The sequence below is a fragment of the Lutjanus erythropterus genome, chromosome 10 (genome assembly GCF_056507025.1).
Source record: "Lutjanus erythropterus isolate fLutEry1 chromosome 10, fLutEry1.hap2, whole genome shotgun sequence".
In the NCBI taxonomy this organism is placed as follows: domain Eukaryota; kingdom Metazoa; phylum Chordata; class Actinopteri; order Lutjaniformes; family Lutjanidae; genus Lutjanus; species Lutjanus erythropterus.
In genome coordinates, this window is record NC_139326.1 from 12,226,798 (window position 1) to 12,253,333 (window position 26,536).

General features: G+C 39.2%; 1 protein-coding gene across 2 annotated transcripts in view; it reads right to left on the reverse strand.

The window, feature by feature from the left end:
- The window catches only part of LOC146320094 (protein unc-13 homolog B-like), a 79,542-nt gene that overhangs the window by 8,996 nt on the left and 44,010 nt on the right, over positions 1–26,536 (reverse strand). The window contains exons 21-38 of one of the 2 annotated variants that reach the window (XM_084728222.1): positions 25,195–25,321; positions 24,529–24,625; positions 19,460–19,603; positions 14,369–14,446; positions 13,956–14,033; positions 11,958–11,978; positions 11,570–11,608; positions 10,926–10,958; positions 10,755–10,769; positions 10,596–10,625; positions 7,420–7,446; positions 6,226–6,270; positions 5,937–5,949; positions 5,790–5,812; positions 4,394–4,420; positions 4,083–4,103; positions 2,464–2,484; positions 1,319–1,345 (exon numbers count right to left, since the gene is read on the reverse strand). In XM_084728222.1, coding sequence (XP_084584348.1) covers positions 1,319–1,345; positions 2,464–2,484; positions 4,083–4,103; positions 4,394–4,420; positions 5,790–5,812; positions 5,937–5,949; positions 6,226–6,270; positions 7,420–7,446; positions 10,596–10,625; positions 10,755–10,769; positions 10,926–10,958; positions 11,570–11,608; positions 11,958–11,978; positions 13,956–14,033; positions 14,369–14,446; positions 19,460–19,603; positions 24,529–24,625; positions 25,195–25,321 — 866 coding nt within the window. The remainder of the gene's footprint in view (positions 1–1,318; positions 1,346–2,463; positions 2,485–4,082; positions 4,104–4,393; positions 4,421–5,789; positions 5,813–5,936; positions 5,950–6,225; positions 6,271–7,419; positions 7,447–10,595; positions 10,626–10,754; positions 10,770–10,925; positions 10,959–11,569; positions 11,609–11,957; positions 11,979–13,955; positions 14,034–14,368; positions 14,447–19,459; positions 19,604–24,528; positions 24,626–25,194; positions 25,322–26,536) is intronic. The other variant, XM_084728221.1, reaches the window with a different exon arrangement.

The following is a 26,536-nucleotide window of genomic DNA, read 5'->3' on the forward strand; positions in this document are numbered from 1 at the left end:
AGCTGCGAGTGTCGAGCAGAGACAAACATCTTTATGGGCGTGTGAGTGTGTACGTGAACGTGTGAGGTGTCCTTGAGTGATGAACGAAAATACAAGACTAAACCCTCTGTAATATCAGACGGGATGATGAATCAAGAACAGTGTGAGTGCTGATATGATGAGATCTAGTCGAGATTAAAACTGGAATAGTAGATAAATTCATTACGTACAATTTTGTGTTTGAGATTCAAATCAGCAACTATGATTCGCTGTGACATAAAACAGCAACTAAAACACTAATTTTGGAAATAAGCTGGGTCGGGGGACTTCATCTTCAGTATTTTGAAGGTGAGCGAGCTAGCTGCTGTGTGAGGAAAGAGTGCAAAACTGGCAACTTTGTGATGATGCTTGTGCTTTTACAAGGCTGTTATGGTCGGGAAGTAGCTCCATTGTGTAAGCTAACTGCATGTTAAGCCACAACTTTAATGTATATCCATGTGAAATACACAACATAATGGGCAAATCAGTTTTGGATACTGTGACCAAACATCCCAAATTATCTCAGTTTCAAACTAGGTGTACCAAGTCCTGACAAATATCAGTTAAACACTCAAACTGTACTGTTTTTCACCACAAATAAAACTATAAAATTATTCTCCCTCTGCTAAGCTAGCAGTTCTGTGTGTGCGCTGAGCTAGTTATATATTATAGCGAATCACTAAGAAAATACGAGGTAGGACAACAGATCTTGTAAAGGACCACTAAATTTGCAGAACTGTATTGTAATTTGTATTTTTGCCTGGTTGGTCATCTTACCAGTTAAACTAGGAGGACAGACAGACAGACTTGTCTGCAGTTCAAGTTAAAACTTAGCATGCAGCTAAGCACTTTGCATAATGTTAAAATACAAAGTGTACACCCCCTATACCCAGTTCTCAATTACCCACCACTTTCACCGTCTGTAGAAACATAAGTGCTCGCTAGTTCAACACAGTATTTATATCTTACATCATCTATTTGAAGTAAATATCTATTTACTATTTACCACATAAATCTACCAAGCTCAGGTGTAAATCCTTTAAAACATGACCTTCAAAGGTACTAAAAATTCTCGATTCGCTTGGTGTAATTCTTTAAGATGTTAGGAGGAGAAAGAAAGTGATTACAAATAACTAAAAAGAACTACTTTTGAGAACAAGAGGACACACACACACACACACACACACACACACACACACACACTTTCCTCACTAGAACCACAGCCTGAAATTAGAAGCTTCCTTCACTAATAATAAGTGTTTGTCTGACTCTCTTATCTTGCTCTACCACCCAACTGTACCTTCTTTGTAGCAGCCGTGGCTTCAGTCTTCCCGGAAAGACACAAAGGCAAAAAAAGAGACAGAATTAAAAAGAAAAGTCACACAATACTGTTAAGGATATTGATGATTAAACAAACTATAATATGCACAGACGCAGGTTTGTACATTATGGTATGCAGCAGGTAAAAATAGTATGGGGGTTTATTTTGGGTGGGTTTTTGTGATATTGTCTGGTGGATTGGGTAATGGTGAGTGGGTGATTTTAATAAAAGCTCTTATTTATTGCTTCTGGTTTATTGGGATGCTACAAAACAAATGGGAAAACTGACATCACCTGCAGAAATGTTGCACTGCTGTCTGATAATGACACTGCTACACACCGACTTCAACTCAAACAGGAATGATTCGTAAGAAGTATTCAACGAATGATCAGATAATTAGCTAATTAAAGCAGATGTTTTTGGTTATGTTTACTACGCGGCTGGCTGAAGCTTTTAACAGCGCAAACACTTAGACTGGGTTGCACTGACAACAAGATTAATTTAATACAACATAAATTCTAATCACAGTTTAGCAAAACTAGGTTTAAAATGAATAAATCCAGATTTAAAATTAATCACAGCTCTGTTGCACAGTTAAAAACTAATCTCAGTTTAACCTGATGTAACCAAAATTAAAGAACTGAATCAATATGGGGATGGTGCACAAATAAAATTAACCAACTAAATAAATTAATAAACAAACAATCTTGAGTGCTGTTGGGATGTACTGAGTATAACAGAGAGGGGAAACGGTTCACTTTTGGCTCCTCTGTATTCCTTACGAAAACGTTACATGGTTTGCTAGCTAGCCAAAGAGTTGGCAAAATGTTATATAGTCTACTAGCTAGCTAGAAAGTTAACGAAATATTACATAGATTGCTAGATAAACTCCTAGTCTCCTTATGATTCTGGCCAGCTCAGGTTTTTAAAATTAATTTTATTGTCTTACACAAGAACTACCTCCAGTATTAATGTTGTACATCAGGATGTAAGACAGGGCCGTCTGTTGCCCCATGGCTAACAGGTTAATAGTCTAAATTCAGGAGTTGCATTTAAGAGGTGGATCAGAGGGAAAAGCACAACAAAGAAAAAAAAGGGAGATGACTGTGATTGAGCAAACAAACCTTGTTCACTTCCTCCTTTGACTTTATGAGAAAACAAAACAAAACAAAACAAAACATTAGACAGCTGTCCTCTGTAGTCATGTTTTCACCTTTTTCAGGATGGTCCCTTCAAATATGAAATATTCTAAGGGAAACGATAAACCAACAATATTGAAAGCGAGTGTAACGAGTTTAAATGAAATGTTAAAAACACAGAAACAAAATTAAATGACTAAAGCTCAAAGAAAAGAAGCTTCATTCTGGGGGAAAAAAAAAACACGTTAAATTGAATCAAGTGGAGCTCCTTCTGCCGAAGGACAAATAAAGTGCTTTGCCAAATGGAAATGATTCTTTGAATTGGATTCTAGGAAACGTCTGAGTCAACGGGGGCAGCAGACGGAGAGTGGAAGCAGCAGCGCGGTCAAGGCCCACACTTACTCATCCCAAGGACCACATACACACTCACATGTGCACACAAAATGGTCAAATATGAGACCTAAACTAGACAACTGAGATGCAGATGTGTTAGAAATGCCTTTGTTTACAACTAAGCTAATGTGTTAGCCACACCAACACCGGTCACTTGGGGCATGACATCCCCAGAAGATGTCACAGCTACACATTTACTTTGTCCAAATCATGCAGGATATTTCTCTTGAGTGCATTTGTAAAGTGTGGTTTATTAAGTTCACAATTTTGAAGTGAGTTTAGGGGTTAACAGGTCACGTGTTTTTGGTCATGGTCATGGAGGTGCGGGTGAATGTGAGCCCCAGTCCTGTTTGCCTTTAATTTCTTTCCTTTTTCTGAGCTTTCTTAATCAAATATTCCTTTTTGAAAGTATTTTCTGACTGATTTTCTGTCCTTTCTGCTCTCCTGGAAGATGACGGCAACTCACATTTTCAGGCATCACTTTATCGTTATTTTTCTGGTGAACCCAAACGTGCCTGATGTGACTGCAGCATAATAAGTTAAGATAGTTAAGAAACCATTCTTGAACATTTGCTTAAGCTGTTGAATTTGTGTAAAGCCTTATTTTTTTTTTTACCATTTAGTTAATTTATAGTAACAGAAACTTTTCTTACTGCTTCTAAGTGTTTTTTTTAGGCTGAACCTCCTTTACTATGTTTGACAGTGCTTTCAACAATTAAAGGTCCTGTAGGTAACTTTTACAAAAGTAACTTTTTGTCATATTTGTGGAAACTGTTACTATATTCTGACAGTAGAACAAGAGAAATCAATATGTGGCTGCTCCTTGTGCTCCTAATGACATTTGCCAGTATCATCCAAAAACAGAGCAGCCAATCAGAGCCAGCTTCCAACCCAGAGCATCTATATTTGATGACCTTCTATTGAGACTCAACAATAAACTCATTCTCATTTCTCATTTCTCCAGAACCGCCAACCACAGCTTTAATCACTGCTCTCATATTAGAATTATCAGGCCTTTAGTCTCAGGACATCAAACATTAATACAAATTATGAATACAGGAAAAACTTAATAAAGATGCATATTGTAGGACCTTTTATTAGAGCTGCCACTGAAGCTTTACGAAGTTTTACCACTCCCGTCAAATTCGTCTGTGCCGGTTGATCACAAGATATCTAAAGTGAGGATAATTATCTGCATTTCAAGTACCCACCTGTTTGTTCTTATTGTCCTCCTTGGGGCAAAGGCAAGAAAAGAAATGTTTAAAGAAAAAGCCGACACACGTCCGTTAATCTCTCACTCTCACAGAAATAACTGCCTTCTATTGAAGCTAGCTTTAGAAGAAAAATCTAATTACGGCATGTACAATGATGTCAATAAATGAGTGCATTCAAAATGACGAAGAAAATGAGAGGTTCAGGGAATATCACACACGAAGGAGGGTAAATCTGAATAGATCTAGACAAAACTAACAGATATTGGAGAGGAGGAGGTGAAAGCAAACGTGATTACAATCAAACTAACCTGCTTCTCTTTGTCTTTCTTTTCAGCCTGCAAGGACACACACGTTTGTGAGTGAGCTATGTTTAGATGCAAGAAGAACCCACTATAAAGATGTTAACACAAAATGACATTCACACATCATAACAGGCGCAGACTTTCTGGCAGTTTTATGAAGTCCAGCCTCCCTGTTCACCTTTTAGTCCCGTCAGACAGTGACTCACATATTAATAACCCTTATTGTTGCTTTCAGGTGAGACTCTCATAGGACCAGTTTTGCTGATTCTGAGGTTTTATATCCAGCTTCACAGGTCTCTCTGAGGGGTGATAAAAACTTAGCTAAAACAAGCCTCGACATTTAAAGCATAAGACACGCGCAGGATTCAGTTTCCTTAGATAGTGTCGGTCCAGATAAACATCACCACATCAGATGCGTGATTTCAACCACGCTCATCCACATTGGGATCATTAACACCGTGACCCCGCCGGGTTTTTAACAGACTTAAATGTCTAGAGCTCTTTGGAGTCTGCAGTCCGTCCATCCCATCACCAAATCATTTCACTAATGACTTGCTCGTTCTCTGCTTGAACGTGTGGTAATGTGAAAACAGCTGAAAGGATGTGGATTCATGTTCCTCCAGGCACATAATTGGACCCCACTACTCTGGAGTTGACTGTGAACTACTCTGGATCAAAACAACTAATTGTTGAATGACTGTTTGAACGTTGGCCCCGGTGCTGTTTCCACTGGTCATTACAGGACCAGTAGTAAATACTTTGGACCATGGAAATCATTTTTAACAGTGTTTTTCTATATTTTTTCCTTTCTTTGGCCAATTTTGAACAGTCAGTATCTCTCACAACGGGGTCCTTTCATTACAGACGCACTCCTATCTCCATATTTTTGTATATGATGGGGGCATAAATGAGCCTTTAGTTGGCATGTTGAACCTGTTAGAAAACAGTTTATTTACACATTCAGCAGTTACGCTCATCTTTCTGGCCACCTGGTGAATGTAACTCCAATATTCCCTCTGTTTTAGCTCTGTTTTTGGTCTCCTCCAACTACTGAGCCAAATATCTGCCTCTTTTAGTTGCTAAATGCCCCACTGCGTGGTCACTGGGTTTTCTAACCTTTTCTCTGAAAGCAGCTGCCTGTTGCCGACAGTAACGACATTATGAGAGCAGTGAGAGTGAATCAAAACTGCAAAGTTGTGTTTGCACGGCTAAACAATGAGTTGAAACTCTATAAAGCTAAGCCGAGCGCAGCTGCAGATTCAGGTGTCGATTCTCTTTAGGTTCAACATTATGAGCGTCACTTTTCTCACTGTCAAACTGTTTTCATACTGCCATTTCATGCACACAACACACATCTCTAAATGTTTAAAAAAAAAGGCACACAGGTTGATTGCAAACACACCTTCTCCTCCTTTGACTGAGATTATGAAGATGTGAAATAAGAAAGAAAAAGAGAGATGACATAAATGTTAATAACAATAAAAGAAACACAACAAATAATTCATTAAGATCAAAGTGTGTATGAGGGCCCTTGGATGACAGCTCACCTTTTCCTTATCATTCTTTTGGACAAAGAAAAGAATGACAAAAAGACATGTTATGATACAAAAACACAGAAAACAGCAAACAAAAGACATGAGGAAGACAATATGGCAATGGAAATTATGGGAAAAAAATCATGGAACATGAGCACATTAATGTCTATCAAGAGAAGAATAAAGTAAATGGAGGATCTGGTCAACAACATGTGAGGATTTTTAGTCAGATCTGAGGTGACGACAGGAGAAGTGAGGTTAGTTATGGAAATGTCAGATGATCCCATTGTAAAGAAATCAAACCTTCTCCTGCTCCTCATCACTGTCATCATAGGCTGAGGATTCATCCTACAGGAGCACAGATGGTAAACAGCTGCTTTCAGCACATAACTGACACAAACTAAAACATCTACTTCAAGTAAAAGAGCTCACATAGCTCCAATTTCTCTATAAGACTTTATAAGTCTTTGGAGAAATTATCTGCTCAGTGATGAATATTCCACTTCATTGTTCCACTCTGTCTACCAGACACCTTCCTCTGTTGTCTCCTTATATTGAACAGAGGAGACAAACTGTTGTGAGTCCTTAACAGCTGCGAGAGTTCTGCATTTTCTTTTTAACACTGAGAGGTAAAAATATCTCAAGGTTTTGTTCCCCACTTCATCAGATTTTCAATCCTCTCAGAGTAATAACGGGAGCCACGGAGCACCCAGCACTTCCCTGAAACATCTTTTTATTGCTGCTAGCAGAGGAAAGAGAAGTCTGACAGAAACAGGCATTTAATGTTAAAGCAAGATGCTAATCTGCATTGTCACCAGGAGACAAATGCTGCACAAAGACTGGGATTGAGAGAACAGAGACCAAACTCAGAGATGGCCTCCATTGTGCATTTAATTTAAACCAACTACGTACTTGTCTTTGAGTCAGTGCCAGTACAAACACCACAATTTCACCTGTGATGTTACTGTAATAAACTTAATACTCTTCCTGTTGCAGTACACTGTCTCCTTATTGGCTGCCCGCATGACCGTCAGGATAAGGGCATTTGATTGGCAGCGGAACACTCAGTTTGATATACACGCCATCGTCAAACTGACGCTCATTTACTATTCCTCCCCACATGCTGTCTTTAAAATGGTTGTCTCAGTACTTTTTTCAGGCAATATTTTTCTCGGTACAAAACACAAAATGAAACGAAGTTTTCAAACAATTTCCTCTGATTAGCAGTTGGAGTCACATTAAGCAGCACTGAGCTGCTTTAAATGGAATTAAACTCAAAATAAACAATATCCTCTCTTCCACTAGATACTGGGTGTGTAGATGAGGCTTGCAGTTTAATATGCTGTTAAGATTCTACTTAATTTTGGTAAAAACAAAACACACACATTTGAGTCTAGTTCACACACACAACACAACACACAAAACACAAAGTCTTAGTTGTACAAAGACCTGATTTCAAGCACACTGACAATCTGTCACTGGGCCTGACTAACCAACCTGTTTCTCCTTCTCTTTGTTGTCAACCTAAAGGCAGACAGGATAATACAGGACAGGAGAGGACGGGGCAGATAGGAAAGGATGGGGCAGCAAAAGCAGGACAGCATTAGCAACCCATATGTTTTTGCAAATTTAACTATGTTGTTTTTATTTTAGGTAACTCTTAAAATCCAACAGAATGTCATAACTGGTAAATCAACAGCTGTATTATCGAAGTAATGCATGAGAGGCAAGAAACATTTACAAGACGTAGAAAGACAACTGGAAACTTATTTTCTAACAGACTTCTTGAGTGGAGCTGCGCTGCTGAACGGTCTGCACACACACACACACGTTGTTGCTGTTAGTTTTGAGGACACTGCTTCTAAACCCTTAAAGTTAACCAGCGCACCCAAACCCAACCTTAAATCTGTTTCTAACGTTGCCTTTTATCATTTCCATAGAACATCTGGCATCAGTCATACATCTGGAAGTCTATATGAAAGCAATGTAAAACACCCAATATGCATTGAAAGATCAGTTGCTATGCAGATGATGCATTGCTCTTCCTGCAAAACACTACTTTGTAGAGGCAAGGATCAGGCAAAATGTTTTTACTGTATGAAAATGCTCAGCCTCTGCACCAGTCAGTCTGTGCTTGCAGCCATTTTATTGCCAGTTTTGTCACACATGCACGACTGCAGGTGAGCCTGCCAAGGAGAAAGTTAAGGCTATGACCTTCCAGGTCAAAATTCGAATGGGAGGCAAATAATCATCGTAACCCTGTCTACTGTTACCCCGCAGCCTCATCTGCTCTAGGTCTCCTGCCCCTCATCTCCAGCTCTTCTTCTCTGCCTTGTACCCCTGTTCAAATGGGCACCACAAACTAGCTGAAAAATTGTGAAACTATCCTTCAAGGCTACCAGACAGCCAACGTAATTTCAATTTCCTTGCTTCACAATCTGAGCGCAAATGAAATAAAACTACAAAGCAGCCTTGAAGACCAATATGAAAAACACTGAAACCTGGGGTACATCAGGGGTTCTTCATTAAATGAGAATGAAGGTTCCCCTTTACAAACAGCTCCTCTATGAAGGATGTCTTCAAGGAATATTACACCTCAAATGTCACACACTGTTCATTTATGTTTTTCAACCAGCACACGAGGACAGTAACAATTAAGGAGCATGACAGGATTAAAAGGATTCATCGCTGGGTTCAGTTAAATTGGCCTGAGTACTTTCATGAATCTGGAAATAAAAAGTCCTTATAGAGAGGGAACATATTTTTACACACTTGCTTGAATACCACTGCTTTCAGACAATTTTTTATAACAAAATAAACACAGATTATATTCACATCAGCATGTGTATCTTCACTACAACATCCCATTTAACATCTGTTAAGATATTAACATCTGTTAAGATAACATTAACTTTGTCCATTAACCAGCACAGTCGAGGTGCTGCCACGCTTTCTTTCTTTACCCTTAGCTCCAAATCTGACTTTCCTCCTCTCCTCTGACTTCCTGCAGACCCCCGACAGTCAGCTGACAAACTAAACCATTTCAAGAAGCCATTTAGTGGCGGCTAAATACAACATTTTCATGCACTATCAAATTCAATTATCTGGCAGCCTACTGTCTAGTCTATTAAGCACTCACTAGAGGAGGGAGGCTGTGTCAGTGCCCAGCTGTAAATGTGTTAAGGGCATCGGTAACATGTGGTATCAGAGGCTTTATGGCCACTTTGGCATGGAGGGATTTATCATCTGTGTTTACGGTGAAGCAGATGGGGAGTTCAAGGGGGATAACCATCACTTGATAACAGGCAAAAATCGATTAAAATTTTATTTGAAATGTTTTCCTGAGATTTTGGACAGTTTATGATCAGAAGTTTCTCCTAACACAGAAAAAAAAGACAACCAAATCTTTAAACCTCATCCCATGTGACATGGATGCTCTTAAGTGTGCAGGTTTTTATTTTATCTTTAGTCTTGTAGTAAAGTTGCTTGGAGGCAAGACGCAATCCCTCAAGGAAACAATTAATGCAAATCCAACCAATCCCAATTATTGACATTTATCAATGCCCTGTGCACTTTCATATTTCACAATTTTGTGCCTGCTGTTTTCACTGAATTTGAGCTCAGAAAACATTTTGCTTCTTTGTGGAATACCCCCAGATGCATTTCTTCTTTTACAAATAAAGAATATTTTGTTAGAATCGTAAGCCTTTTTGGTAAGATTACTTGGAAACACAAGAAAAGAGTGCTGCTTTATTCTCACCAGAACAAGCTGTCTTTGATTTTGAACGAATTATACAAAATCCCCCCACCTTCTTTTGCATTTTTTTTTCTTGCTCCTGCAGAAAACAGCTAAAACATTGCCATATGCATCACGATTTAAAAAGAAGATGCAGTAAAAGTTTGACCGCAAAAAAGCCTATGAAATCCTGGAGGGGACTGACTATAATCCCAGATGTATAAGGTTCAATTACTGAGAAGCTGAGAAGAAATCCTGAAATCTGTGATTATGCATCCATGAAAAATCATTTGATGGGTGGGAGCATGACAGATATTGTTACTTTTGTTTTATATCTTCTTGTAAGGAGTTTTAAAGTCTTTTAAAACTTTGTGTACCATCGTAAATGATACAAGATTGTGACCAAGAAGTCTTGGCAGGGAAAATGAATGAGTTGTCCTCTTCCCTCTCTTAACATCTACATTTAATGTTGTAAGGATGTTTTGTAAGGACACAGAAAGTTCAGCATCATTCTCAGATTATGCTGCTATCCCCTCAATTAATATTCGCTAAATAAGACACTAATGTATGAGTGATTCTGCAGTGAATTTCTGCTTGCGGCAAGTTAAAAACATACATACATAATTTTGAATGCAAATCCTCTAAAAATACAAGTACTGCCCGTAAGCGAGACACATATTCTCTAAGATATTCAATAGGTAACTGCAGAGGTCCAGTGGTTGTACTGAGCAGCCTGCAAGTATAAGTGTGTTCTACTATTTAACCAGCATTGATAACCAGTCAAATTCCGAATTTGACAAGTTAAATAAATGTTAAAAAGTTGTCAAAACTCCAGATAAATAAGATATAAAAATGTCCAAGGTCACAGGAAAACTACATCACTGTTTTTACAGAGGATTTCTGCCTGATTGTTTTTCCTTTCTGAGTTTCCTCTTACCTCAGATCCCTCTGAGTCTGAGCAACCAGACTAATGTTGAAATGGGAACAACAATGAGAAAAGAAAATGAGAAGAAAACAATTAGAAAAAACAATAAAAGGCACTGAAGTAAATTGAATGAACACTCAGTGGGAATGACCTAGAATCTCTCTCTCTCACCTTGGACTCCTCCGACTGGCAGCCACAGAGATTGTCGCCATCCCCCAAAACAAACAGCAGTTATTTTAAAATATGAAGACAAGATTAATTAGCCAATATGAAAGTGATTTGTTTTTTTGTTTTTTTTGTTTTGTGTTTTTGCTGGCAGCTTTGCTGATGCAGCCTACCCACCATGTCATCCTCCCTTTCATTGTCACTGATGGCCTGGTAGAGAAACAAACAAACAAATTATATAAAATGATTATATAAAATGTAGGACAAAGAAAATGTGATTATATAAAGAAAAACAAAACAAAACAAATAAATGCATGAGAGACAGCAGTGTAGGGAATTGATGCTTTGCTGAGAGGAGGAATAACTGAATACTGATAGACACAACTTTAAACTAACTTCCAATGACAGTCATTGTAGATTAATTTGGTTATGCCACATTGTCCACACTCACATCTTGGGGATGAACTGGAATGCTGACTGCAGTCAAACTATTCTGTTGTGTAGATATGAGGATGTGTTGAGCAAATCTCTATAGCCTGGTTAAAAACTTGTGGAAAGCGTTCCCAGGACAGTGAAGGATGTTAGCAGCAGGTTAGAGTGTATATTTTGAAATTACATATTTGACAAGGGTGTAATGTTTCGGTGTCCACACACTTTTGGCTATTCAAGGTATAACAACAGAAATGCAATTGGTCACAAACATGAAAAGAAAAAAATATTTTTGGGGAATTTGTGAAAGATTTCAGAAACTCTGAACCAACGGACCTTTTCTCAAATTTCAACTTAAAAGTAAACAATGAGGTTTGAGGTTGTGGACCCACCTCCTCATCACCCTCCTCAGGTTCCTCCTCGTTCTCAAGCTTTTGGAAAGAAGCAGCACCGAGGCAGAAAACACAGTATATTTTTTTTTTACATACATTATATGAGGTGAAAAAGAAAAACAAAGTTTGTTTCTGGGAGTGAAAAAACTGGGAGTCTAGGAAGGAGGAAGAGGAAATGTTGGAGTTGATCTCTTGTTTATGAGTAAATTGGGATCAACCTAAAAATAACACACACTAACACACACTCTACCGGGTAAAAAGAGGGTTGACGTGTTAGCAAGAGGTTCAGGGTGGGTTGTTGCTTTAATGAACTTGTTTATGGTGGATGTCTGTGTTCCAGGAGCAACAGGGGAGAAGGGAGGAGAGCAAAAAAGAAACCTAAACATACCCTCTCCTCCTCAGCAGTTAGCTGCAGAGAGAAACACACACACACACTGAATCTCACAGCCTCTGTATGCATGCACACATGGAGGTTTCACTTTTTTTCACAACACCTGCTGCACCTTTTGCACCTTCATCTGCAAAAAAATGACTAAAAAAACATGAGCTCTTATTGTAGAGCTTTCTCCGCTAATAATATTCCAAAAATATATCAGCAAGGTTACTTTACACTGAAGCAAGACTGAAAAGACAAGTGAATAACTGCAGGAGAAATACAAGAGGGGGAACTTCTCATAAAGCTGAAGACTCAAAATAAATGTTGATTTAGTCACACAAAATGCAATGTTTTCAACTCAACTTTTCCACATTGTATATGAAGATTACAACTATACAGAAACCTCTTATCATAATTATTATTAATCCTTTTTTAAAGCTTTAAAAATGTCCACTACAAACACAGAAAAAAATCCTGCAAGCATTTAAAATCAGGTCTGCTGCTCCTCTCAATGAACCCAAATACATATGAAATGGTTCCATTACAATAATTAGGTCACACCTGGAGGCCGGTGAGTTGACCCAGATAGGTTTGTCTGTGTATTGTCTGGAATGTACCAGTACCAGCAGGATGAAAGGGTAGATGGTTCCTGCTGGGGATTTCACTGACTTTTCCAGCCCCATTTCAAGACATGCCCATGGCGTGACTTGCTGCCTCCATTCTCTTGTGGTATTCATGACATCGTTAGAGGCAATTTTTTTTTTTTTAAAGCTATGAGTTCAGGAGTTCACGAGTCATGCGCACAATCTCCAATGTGGTAATCATGACTCCATTTGAAGGAAGCAAATGTGTGCACTTTTTATACTTGAAAATCTAGAACCAACTTTTCAATTAGCTGTGATTTAGTCTGACTATTGTTATAAGTCTGCCATTCATGACTATTTCAGTCAGTTCTCCTCACCTTAAGCTTCACCCCAGACACTATTTTGCAAGAGCATCCTGTGTTTAGCGCCACTGAATGCTATTGGTTAAAGAAGCCAGAGAGTTATTTCCCAGGAAAAGCAGCTCCGGCACGAGATCTGATCACAAAACACTACAGTGGTCATCCATACATCATGCTCCATTATGCATATTGTTAACTTAAACCTTTGTCCTTTATGTTCTTTGCAGTTTACATGGATTTAGATATTCATTCCCAGCACTGGCTAGTATGACATATTTCAATGCACTGCCCCCGATTATTTTTCTTCTCTCTGGTGTCTCTCAGTTGGCTGAGATTTTTCAAGTCTGCCACGAGTACAGGCAACTGCATACCTGGACCCAGGGTGAGTCTAAGATTATCAGACACGCATACACGGACAGCTGTGTACACCACAGACACGTAGAAACTGAGGCAGCTCCCAGTGCAAGAGAGGCCTTCCCAGATAATGTTATGCCTTCTGCTTAGAAGTGGTGAATTTACAGCTCACAGCAACAAAATATGATATAGTTTCCAACTTTTGTTTGATATCTGGAGCCAGCAAAAAATGTTGTTGCACATTGCAGTGTGTTGTTAGTGCAGTTATCACACATTAGCTCAGGGGATTGGCTAGTTTACTCTATCATGAACGTAGCTGTCATCCTGAATGTCCCGCCGGACCCTGTTCACAAATCTGGGAATTGGGAACCACCATGGTTCACAGTGGAAACAACCTTTTGCCAGTTTGCACAATTATTAACAGTCTAACATCTTTTAAAACATGCTCCTGTCTGGAAAGGACTCTCCAGTCTTGATTTTCCCCACAGATTTGATCGGGATGTTAAAACACCTTGTGAATAAAGACAATTACACTGAAACACTGTCAGTTTTCAGTCTCGTACCTCAACAAGACCCCAAAGCACCGCAAGTGTTCAATCAGTGGCAGCAGGATGAAATGAAAAACTCCAGCCTCAGTGGCAGATGATTAAAAACTGATGGTGTAGGACAAGTGTTTGGTGTGTGTGTGTGTGTGCTCATCTGTTAATATTCACCTGTTTTGCCCCCATCGACTCAAACATCTTCTCCAACAGGACCCTCATCTGCTGGATGTTGTTCATCAGCACGCAGGGCTGGAGGAAGATGGATGAGGGAGTCAACGGGTGTGAGTGGACAAGAGAGAACAAAACGAGGGACACAGAAGATCACGTAAAGAGGGAAAAGTCAGAAAATGAATGAAAGTCAGACGAGGAAGTAAAGGCGGCGACAGAGAGATGAAAGAGCCAAACAAAGAGAAAACAACAGAGATGAAAGTTAAAGAGTTACACAAGTGGGCAGCAGCAACTAAAATATTAATCCACTCCACAGAGATTGCACAAGCTTTCAGAGAGCTTGGTCTCTCTCTAAATGAGAGATGAACTCAGACTGAAGTGGTTTGGTAGCGGAGTGGTGACACAGCAGTACTCACTATCTTCTCTTTCTCACAGTAGGAGGGGAAGCTCTTGGCCAGCAGGGCACAGTACTGCAGCAGCACTTTGGTGATCGTCTGAGGAAACAAGATAACAAACAAACAAAGGACGTGTTTAGATGGGAACTTCTGGAGTATAAGTTTGAACACTGGTATTTACTCCTTTAGTTTGATTTGTTTGGTCAGGAGAGGACACTGCTGTTTGAGCTCAGGTGGTGTCCAATATTCACTCTGTAGCGATGTGCGTCTCCTTGTTGAAAGAGCTGCAGGCAGTTTGTTAGAAGTGAAGGTAAATCGGTCCAAGTCAAGACTTGAAATTGCCATTAACCATTAAAATGACATGGCATTTAAATATTACTGCCTGTTCTGGGCGTTGGAGTGGCTGTTTGAAACGCGCTTGGCTGCCGGTATGGCTGCTTGCAGTGTTGTTAGGGGGCATTTCTGTTGAGTGTGCCCATTTGGACTAGGCAGGCTGCTCGGGCCCTAGAAATGCAGCTTGCACCTTTCTTAAAAATCATCCGTCTGATCAATTTCACACTCGAGACTTCACTCCCTTTGGCGCCTCAGCAACACACCTGCCGAGTGTGAAGTCAATCCGACGGACGGTTCTCAAGTTCTGCGAAGGACAGACAGAAGGATTCTCTCCTTTGTAGTTAGATGGTGCTGCTGATGTTTACAAAGGAAAAAGCATTCAGGAGATATGACATTTTTGAAGCCCTGCTCACAGCATTTGAGCAAACTTTGGGGGTCAGCCGTGGTAAAAATAAAAGAAATATAAAAAATCGAAAAGGTACATTTTCTAGCTTGTTCCACAGATGTTCTGTACCATATTTGTTGACAATTTATTAATAATTTGCAGGAAGAATAGGAAGAAATGGCAGAAAATCTATGTAGATGCAAATGTGTATGGTTTATATTTTTTTCTGATATCTAATGTTCAAAAGTTGCAGGTTGAAATGTAAAGTTTGTTGTGTCACCATCTGGTCAAATTGCACCAAAATTCAGCACTGCGCTCCCTTGGGTCCTTAGCAGTACACTTGCCAAGTGTGAAATAGATCTGATGAACACTTTCCAGGAAAATTAAAGGATATACAGACAGTCTCAAATAAGTCAACTGACTCAAGGAAACATGTCTGGATAGAAGCCTAAGCTCTCTACGACCAAACTGAAGGACCAGTGATTATAGGAGATGGATACTGATGTCTGATGACAATTCCTCATAGTTAGAAAACGAGCAGAACAAATCAAACAAATAAGTCTTTTTAGCTGGCAGCCATGTCTAGTGTGTTTAGCCGAAGTTAAAAGGGATGAAACTCGACGTGTTGGGAGTGACAGTGATTACGGAAAGCGCAGAGGGATGTGTTCATTGATTTGGAAACATATCTTATTTGTTATGTGCTAATTTTTGTTTTTGTAGCCACCCTCCTGCCAATCACAGACTGCAGGCAGCACTCAAGGGACATGTTTTGCTTGGATCTCTCTTGATGAACATTTTCTCCAGGCACTGTCCTCTTAGCTTGTTCAGACATTGTGGCTATTAGCTCTCACATGCAACAAGCCAATTTTGTTCTCATCTATTTTAAACAAAGCACCGTTCTTGTTGCCAGGAGAACAAAACTCATCACATTTTCTTTCCACACTGTGCAGCATCCAAAACAACAATTGCTTTACTTTTCACTTTATTTGAAAGTTTAGTAGACAAACTTTCACCTTACCTTACATTGTATATAATAAGTTATACATAATGTGACTGAGGTGTGTAGTGCAGTATAAATCAGGCAGACCAGCATTTCAAGCATCAGGTAAACTCTAAAACTGGCTAAATGTTTGAGCTCTCTGGCTTGGGTATTGTGCACCAAAGCATGACCCCCAAGTCCACTAGAGGATTCTGTGTCAGTGTCACATTTTGTCTGAAGTGTGTATGAAGGTGTAGAACCAGCAGGTCCACACAGACAGGATGTTGGGCTATAGGGATAGGTCAAATTTAATCCAAACCACAATCTTTTTCTAAATTTAACCAAGAAGTTTTGGTGACTAAACCAAACCAAACTGTGACCATCACCTGAGATGTTTCTCAGCAAGCTTTATTTTGAAAGTCTGACCTGGCATTGCATTTTTTGTTAAACCTTTCCACGTGATGTTAATGTGTATACTTTCATGCCTAAGCAAGGCAAAATATGACACTGCGAGGGTGGAAGACTTTGGCATGACAACAGGTTGCTATCTCAAAGACAGTTACAATCTTATAGCCCTTTTACATACACATGCTTTCTTAGCTTGATCTAGTTTGACTTGGCATGTCAGCCCAGCATGTTTTTGCATCTCCATTGGCCGTGGTGGACAATATAACACTGCAGTCTGTTTGGAGACCTGTTGGGCACGCTTTTGCGCCACTCCAGAGAGTCTATCACAGGTGTGACTTGCCTCAGCTCAGAGTGTTATGTGTAATGAAAATGCAAATAAAAGTGGTATGGTTTGACTCTGGGAAGCAAGAATAGTGAGTGGATCAAAGTTTTCTCTTCTGTCTTAGTATTTTAAAGGGATCCTGTGGAAGTTTGACCACTGACAACAGTAATGTCTGTTGAACCTTATCATTTACATGAAGATACACATAAATGTCTGTAATATGTATGGGTGTTTTTAACATTAACATTTTAACATTTAACATTTTTTATGACCTTACTTCAGGACACACTTGATACCATAAGTTAACTTCATGTCAAATCAGCTAATGTGTTTGCCTCAAAACTGTCCACATTTATCAAATGAAGGAGATGGCAAACATATAACTTCCCTAAGTTTTAAATTATTCAGTACCTTGACAGCTGCTTGCAGCGATGTGCTGCAAGGAAAGACTGCACCAATATGAGAAGACAGCAAAAAAAATGCAGGTTTAAAAAAAACAACTTCCAAGAAAAAGTATATGCAAATGCTTGATGAGGTAGGGAATCAATCTGAGGTGTTTGTTAGGCCTTCAGGACGAACACAGTGCCTTTTGCTGAGAAACGATGAATGTCATCTTTGTTTACAAAAAACTCCACAGGGTACTCTGAAATTATTCAACGAGTTAATTTATTGGTTGAAATGACAAAAACTGTGCCTGTTACTACACAGCGTCTCGGGCTCGCTGTGAGAGAGTTCCCTGTTTGTGCTGAGTCAGCCAGATGGCCCTCTTACGCTCTTGCATTAAACATGTGGCCTGATGGCTGCCTGCATTACTTAGGATGTTTTGTTCTTATTGTGCAACCCTGTCTGTGCCTTTACCCTTTTCTGCTGCTGTCTCTGTCTTAACTGTCATCTCACACATGAAAATGAACTATAACTGAGCTGGCCTGGAGGCAGACGAGAAAGGAAAAGAGGCGTGAGACGATAGAAAGAATAAGAAATTGAAGGGTGACACAGAGACAGAAAGAAGAGAGACTGGATGATCTATGGAAAGAAAATAGAAATAAAGGCAGATATGGATGGAAAAATATTTAAAAAAAAAACAAGAGATGGAGATTGCACGGATGAACAAGGTGGCAGGACGGTAGAGGAGCAGATGAAAAACAAACTAGACGGAGGAGATGAAAAGGTAGAGAGAGATTAACATGAGTGGAGCTGCAGAAAATGAAAAGGCAGCCAAGAGGTTGGGGACAGAGATGGACAGCACAGAGTGATGGCTTACATTAGCCATTCTTTATTTAATGAGTCCCATATTGATCGAGCCATAACACCACACACACACACGCTCATATATAAGTGCACACAACTCTTCTGCAGAGAAAGGTTTGTTAGATTTAATGGCTATGCCTAAAAGCAACCGCTGTGCATTAAACTGAAAGAAAAAATATGATATCAATGGTTTTAATGACAAAACATCACACTGTATTTCACGAACAAATACCTGACACTCATACGTCATTATGTCAAAGGCACAAAAGATTCGAGAGAGCTGTGTAAGTAAAGCTTTTAGGATGACTCAATCTTTCCAGCTGCACCATGAAGAGATTTTTTTGTAACTCAGAGGACTGGCCTGTTGGCCCAGAAGATGACTGTGCATATTGTGAAAACTACATTAATTCATTTTTTTTTTCAATAAAATGCACTCTTGTTCTCTGGGGGTTGTGTTGTCCTAGTAGACCCCTATCCTGTTGGTAAACATTATAACACTTTTTTGTGGGCGGGGCTTAGTTGGAGCTAGAAGGTTTTGTTGGCATGTTTTTTTTAACAACAGCTAAAGAAATGTGAGTTTTTGAGTATGTTACTCACTTGACAGATACTGCTGTTGGCCAGACGACTATTTTCACATATAACACAGTGAATTAAGAATTTATTTCCACCAAACCAGAGTTAGTGGGTAAAGGCAAATAATAGAACAGCTACAACAGTCAGTAATACAACCTGTGAAACCAGGAAAAGACAACACTTATGCCAGTTATACTTGCTATTTTTCATCACTGTCTCCCTATTTCCTCCCAAGATCATGATTCTCCTATTTCTACCAATTTTGAACAAATTTTCACACCTTTTTCTCCTTGTCAATATCACAACCTATGTCTGTGACTGTAGAGCATATATAAACCCTATATGACTCTAAAAGTCTACTGTTTCCACCCAGACAACAATATAGCTACACCGAACCAAACCAGGCTTCCTAATAAGTCTCATAACGAAAGTTTTAAAGGAAAGGGGCATGCATTTGGTAAAATCTGCTGCTTCAATTTTCTTTTAGGAGCAGGGGCAAAAAAAAAGAAAGCTGATGAATATTAGTTTATGCCAGAAATTTATGCAAGTCCACGTTACAAGGATTAATTATTCTGCATTCTTTCCTTATAATTAAAAGTAAAATTAATGCTTTTGCAGTGTGCTTTGTAGCCGGCAGTATTAATTTATTTTCTTTATTTGAAAGTCACCAGAATGCAGGAAAAAAAAGTCTCTGCAACTCAGATATTTTGGTATCGAAATCCTTCCTGTTTTAATGATATCATATTGATATACTGCCCAGCCAAGAAAGAGCCAAGCGTTTTTTTTTTCATACTCTTATTTTACAGTATATGGGTAACATGTTGTCTGCTTATGTTCATGTTGGTGCAGCAGCGTGTATCTCACCTTGGCGAAGCGTCGGTTATATTGGCCCACCACCGTGGGGTCGGGGCAGTCCAGCTTCTTGATGATCTCGAAGCTCTGGTTGAGCTGAGTGAAGATGTCCACCACCGAGCTGGAGAACAGCGCGTGCTCTGACGTCTGCTGGAACTGCAGGCGGAGGGAGAAGAAAACAAATTGCAAAATTTTAGACAGCCGGTGTTGTTTTCTTTAATCAAAACAACTGAAGTATCTCTCCATCTTCATTCTGCTGTTTTCAAGTGGTATTGTTCCTCCTTACTGATTCATACATCCTCTCCTTCTCTACTAAATAACAACTATAACAATTCTTATTTCTTTTTCTAGCAACAGTAGCTGTTCTTGTGTAATTACTCCACAGATTTCAGGGCACTTTGCTCATTACAGTCATCATCATTTACTTGAAATGCTGGTCCTGAACTGGGAATACAGGCCTTATTGAACTGTTGTACTAATCATATGTTCCTGCAGATAAATTCATCTGCTAAATGGCTCAAATGGAAATGGAAATGGTGCCCAGAGGGTTGGTGTGGTAGTTTGTGGTAGTTAAGAGAACATATTTCCCAAGTGACTAAGTCCCGCTGTTGTATCCCGTGATCTGTTTCTCTTATTCTTAGAAACCTACAAGATGGAGCCATGGCTGGTTCTTTAAGAGCCAAAGGGGGGCAATAAGCACTTAACAGTTCTTCAATAAAATCTGTCTCTAATGGAGTTAAAAGAGTTGTGCCACCAGGCTACTTAAGACAGTAAAGAGGTGGAGAATATGTATGCTGAGTGAAATAAAATAAATTCTCTGATAGTCAATATATGGAAACATCCCTCCAGCATTTTTCTGATGTTTCAGAAATGAATCTAAGCCTGCGAGCTACATTTGACAGCTGACTCGAGCCTGCCGTTACACTCACATGGTGTATTCAACATTCATCCAGTGCAACCTTTCAGTGTTTAGCGATGCACTAAATCTGTCAGTGCCAGGGATAGTCGTAACGCTGTCAGTTTGACCAGTTAAAAAAATGATGTGGTCATGTCATCCACCTCCTACACTGCCATGTACTTGCTGAGCTCACAGGAGAAGTGGCTTTTTACAACCTCAAAACAGATTTAGAGAGAAGGCGGCAACATCTTTTTTAACAAGAATATTTTTTGCTTTTTTTTTTTGATATCATTAAATAGCCATTTCGATTGTTTCATTTGATGTTCACAGTCATGCTACCTTCAAGCCTACATGCTAAAACAGTTAGCTATGTAATGGCTGCTTGGGGTGGGGACAGTTGCATCAGTTCATTAAAAAGAGGAGAACTCCACCCCAGCATCAATCTGCAGGCTGTGAGTTTATTGTCCCTTCCCAGTTCTTACTGTTGAACATATTAGATCGTTACAAACTGATCAAAGCCATGTGACTTTTCTTACTTAACGTCAAAGAAAGACGGCTGAAAGAAGAGCAAACCTTACATTTTTCCTGAACCAGTCTTCTGAAGCTATTTGCTAATTGGAATTAATTGTTTGCATCTTAAATTTAACTGTCCCCATCACTTTTAGGCCATGTTCAGACAAACTTAACTACTTCACAATAAAAATTCAGTCCTTTTGATTGATGAATTTTGGCAAGGTGAGCTGTGGCTGCCAAACACACACTAGTGTTAGATTGCTCTGTAACACAGCAGTTCTACTGTGTACTTCATGATCAGTGTGAGTAAATATAAAATGAAGTCTGCTGTGATTACTGCAAGAGAGACGAAAGGGAGCACAACCACCTACAGGCCACAGTGAAAATAATTCCCTCAATGAGGAAAACATGGTGTGCCATGAAGTTTGTGAGTAAGAGAGCGCTGATCTTAAAGTGCCCTGAGTTACGGAGAACCAGATCAGTTTTGCATGGCCACTGTACAAGAAAAAAATTCTTGTTTAATAACCAAGAAAAAACATTTGAAGTGCCTCAAAATTATACTTTCAGTCCAAGTTTTCAGTACTAGCCCTGACCCACAAGCTTCTAAAAACTCCCAGAGCAACAGAAGAGTTCCCAGAAGATAAAGTGCAGCACCGGGACCATCAGGAGGTCAAGAGACAACACTTGTCCATCATTCTGGTAATCTGGGACCGGCTGTCCAAAAGCAGAGCTCTGCTGCACCTGAATGAATCGAAGCCTCCTTCGAAAAGAAGGTGAACAAAAGGTCACAAGGCTGAGGCTGTCTTTCATTCTGTTGGGGATGTCACTATTGTAGAAAGCTTTCATTTTTACAGTGCAGTTCTTCTACTCCTGCTCTACTTTGGCTCCACTCAGACAAAGCCAAGAGCAACTCAGAAAAATATGGTTTCACTGAGCTTTCAGCTGCTGAGAGCACCAACAAATGGACATGCAGTACCTGTTACATGATGATCTAGATTTGGTTCTGCTCTAAAGTTTTATGAAAAAATAAACCAGTTATATCAGTTTTTCATCACAATCAGGAACTGCAAGACAGTGTACATGTTAACATTCAGCAGTATTAATTGACAGTCCCATCCCTTCTTGCTCTGTGCTTCAATAACAGTCGGTGCCAGACTTTGCCCTTTTCTGAAATTATATTTTATAATTCATCAAGTCCATCATTGTTAAGCAGCTCCGCTCGCTGAAGCTCCTGTAGAAGGAGCCGGTGGGCAGGAGCTGGGAAGATGAGTGAGGAACGAGGAAGAGGAGAGACTGGCCGCAAAAATACACCTCAATCTGACTGAACATACACCTGAGCCAGATTGAGGTGCAGCTTCAACCCGTGTCCAAAATAACACACAGGTTATCAAACCAGCATCAGGCTCTGACAGAAGTACATGCACCGATTTCTTCCTGGCTCCAACTGCTCTCGTGGTCAGATACAACAATATAAGATCATAAGTTTTAAAACCTTGTTCTTCTGGATCCCAATAAACATGCAGACAAAAACAGTACAGCTGCTCCAGCTGTTATGTGACTGATCTGTTACAGACAACCTGACAGCTACAATCCTGTCCCATGCACACTTTGGAGGTCTATTGAGATTTACTGGCCTTTATAGTTATAAAAATAATTCCTTATTAGTGAGAATAATTTTATACACATGCACAGACTGTTTAATATAAATGAAAGGTATTATATGATGGCTGCACAGACCAGGTGCAAGTTTATTTGCTATCTTGCAGATGTGGCAAAAAATGGCCACTGCGTCAGTGTAATATAGCAAATCCTCCTGCACAACAGGTTTGTGCTGGGTGTAAGATAAGGCCCTCAGAGTCAATAACACCGAGTACAGTTGACAAATAGTAAATACAAAGACAGTGGAATGGAAGTGCTGCTGGGTGTTTCTGTTAATCACAGACAGGTGCCCTCTTGACATTTCAGGTATACTGTGCTCATTGCATGGATGAATCACAGTCTCAATAAAAAAAAAAAATCAAAATGCAAGCCTCATTAAAAAACAATCCAAAGCACGCTAGGATGAAATGCCTGTATTATCCCATCTCCAATTTCCTCCTCCTTGTAAGCAAATTTATTACATTTATGCAAGAAGTCATAATAGCTTAGATCACAAACATAATGTCTCATCTCCTCTAATCAAGAAGCCTGCACATTGTTCCTGTTCACCTAAATTAAATCCTGGTGTCTGGTGACGAAATCTTTCTGTTCACAGGAAACAATAAATTGAAACTTCAAAACCGAATGCTACATTTTCTTCCACCAGGGAGACTATTGATTGCTCCTGTAACAAGTGATCATTGGTAAAATTGGTAAAGAAAAACATGCTGTATATAGTTACTGACACCACTGTGCTTCTTTTATTACACATGGACACATACACATGACTTTACTGAGGGGGTGTTATGTGTAGGCACGTTCATTATATTGACCTACATCCCTCCAGAGGAAGAGATGTGAGGCAAAGAGACTGTGTCAGGTGAGAGGGACAGACACTTTGACCCATAGTGCACTCCTTCTTCTCTGAGTCATAACTCAATGATTCAGTATTAATTCTGATGTCCATCATGGATAAACAATCATGAATGTTTTTGGAAATTATATTTTTCTTTGTATAACTCCAGAACGTCACATTTTCAGACTTCTGCAGTATCAAAGTAATGTTGTGGTAGTCCTCTGTACGTTCATGGGTACATTATAACCAGGAATTGCTAATAGCTAAATCAGCATAGTTTTAATTATGACATTTTGCCGAAGTGCAATTGAAAACTGACCAAAGAAATGATGCCTGAGTTGTAGCCCAAAGCAATCTGACTCAAAACTATGCTTGATGAAATTGGTAAATTGGTTTGTTTGTCTTTTATGACTATATTTTTGAGCCTCTGCCATTAGTTTTGTGTAATTTTCTGCCACACAAGAAAATATCAATAATTGACAGTTGTGATGTGTTGCCTAGTAACAGCAAGATGCTGAATATTGCCACAAGAAGGAAAAAGCATAACAGTTCACCTCACTGTTTTCAGACGGCCAATAAATTGTCACAGTCTGTGCTGCAAATAGCATTTTTTTAAAACCTCATTTTCACCTGATTGTTCATTGTTTTTTTTTAAATAGTGTAAATAAGTTTTCTTTTAATTAGTGAGAGAGCGTGATTAAAAAAAGGGACAAAAACAAGATAGACATAATGGCCATGCAACACATACAGACAATAAGACACAGCAGTTACAATGATGTATACATGTATGATATGGAAAAGAGTCTGGGAATAGAAATCAGCTTGGATCAAGTAGATTCTGTGGGTAATGACTGTGTTTGTGTGTGTGTGTGTGTGTGTGTGTATGTGTGCATGTTTGTATGTTTGTATGGGAGGCAGTGATCAGAGCCCAGTACTCTGAAGCAGTGATGGAGTATATTAGATAAAAAATAAATATATATGTAACCCATTATGTGATGTGATTATAGTAGTAGTCTAGTAAAACAATATGATAATATTATAATATTTAGCAATCATTATACTGTTGAAAATAATGAAAATGAGAATTGATAAAATCCTGGGTTTTTAAAGTAAACAAAACATAAACAGCATTTAAATAATGGAGGATAGATGCTGTGCTGAGAAACTTTGACTCACCCCTTCTCTCTTGTCTCTCTCCAGCGCCCCGTGCATGAACTCCATCGACACCTCCTCGTTCTCAGCCAGCCAGGCCAGGACAAACTGGAGAAACCACCTGGAACAAAACAAGACACAGAAACAGAGCTGCTTTTTGACAAACCAGGAAGTTTATACAAGAAACAGCAGAAAACCTCCTGGACAAGACTCTTCTTTTAGTGTTGCTTTGACAAAGAATGAAGCAAATGTTTTGCTGTTAAGTTCTGAAGCTTGTAGATTCATAAACCTTTTAAGTCCTTTTCAGAAACTCCTTTTATTAATTATCCTTTTCTATTATGTCTTATCTGAGGTTTTTCTGTATTTAATTTGTTTGTTTCATTTTCTCTTATTAAAGTTTGTGGCATTCTTTTCTTTTAATTTACTGGTTTTACTCATTGTTACCACTGACTTTGTTGTGAAAGGTGCTATATCAAAATGTATTATAATTATTACCATTATTCTGTCAACCATATTTCTAGTGTCCACACCACTGAGGAGTGCTCATCATAAAGGCAGCAACAAAAAAATCTCAGTGAAAAATTATCAATCAAGATGAGCTCTCTTTTGTCTGGGGGAGACAGGGGAAGAGTGCGATAATGAGTGACTGCAAAGTGTGTGTGTGTGTATGTGTGTGTGTGTGTGTCTTACGCAGGGTATTCAGGCACAGCGTCTGCGAAGGCGGGCAGGTCCTTAACATACTCGTTGTAAAGCCACTTGACCTTGAAGTGCAGGTTCATGTAGTCAGCGGTCTTACAGAGCTTATGCTTCTCGTGTTCTGTATAAATGACACAGACAAACACTGATATAAACACAAACAACCCGACCATGATTTATTTCTTGAGGCGTGCTGAAGCAGTTGCATCTCTAATGTGGTGAAATTTTGTGTGCATGTTCATTTGTACCCAAGACTCTTTTACATTTTTCGTGAAAGGAAGTGAGTTTATAATCGGGAAAGAGTAACATATATTGTATATATCTATCTTTACATAGCCCACAGAGAAACAGATCACATCCTGTTTTGGGTCAGATCAGACCACAACACCGAGATACATCATTAATTTAAGTTTTTACTACCTTCTAGGCAGCATTACATCTGATATCAAAGGTAACGGATGAAGGGGCCAATAAATAAATGAACAGAGAGGAAATCTATCCTTAGTCTGTCCCCTAAAATTCATTGTGGAGAACAACAATAATAAAAAAAAGGATCCAAAAGTTCCTCGAACTTGCCAGAGAGACGAATATTACACTCCTGCAGTGGAGTAACACAGTGACTTGCCGGGACCGGGCTGTAATTTTGAAAAAAGCTTCGACACGGTGGTGAGATTCTTCACTGTCATGAAAATCAAATCAGGGTTCTTTGTGTAACTCGAACCAACAAACAGGAACGAGAGCATTTCTGGAGGCCAGGTCTGATTTCATTTTGGGCTTCAATTATGGGATCATTCCAATATTACCAACAAACAGTAGTAAGTAGTGGAGGAGTCGCTGCCATTTCTGTATTTCTGTAGTTCTAAAATCATCCTATGTCATGGAAATATGTTGCTATATTCATAATTTATACTTAGTAACATATTTACTGTGATTACAGATGATGAGCATGTATGTCCTGTTTATTTCTAACAACAAATTATTAAAAAATGGAGTCAAAAGCAAGGGCATAGACACAATGTTCCTTCAGAGGTTCCCAGAATAATGTCTCTTTAAAGGCCACCTTTTACACTAATTACCTTAAACTTCGTGCATCTGTCTGTGCTGCAATCATACCTGTCATGCCCCAAACAACAGTATGCTGATTTTAAAACTAAGTGGGTCATCAGCACAGAAGGTAACTAGTCTGCCATCACCACTTTTCAGCAGTTAGCAGTCCATGAAATCAGTGTGAGGCCACTGCTGAGTGGTGTTTCTGCATTTAAAATATAGTAAGCAACCACAGTGAAATAAAAACAAAATGAAATTTCAGTTTTCTGTCTTGTCTCTCTTCCTCTCT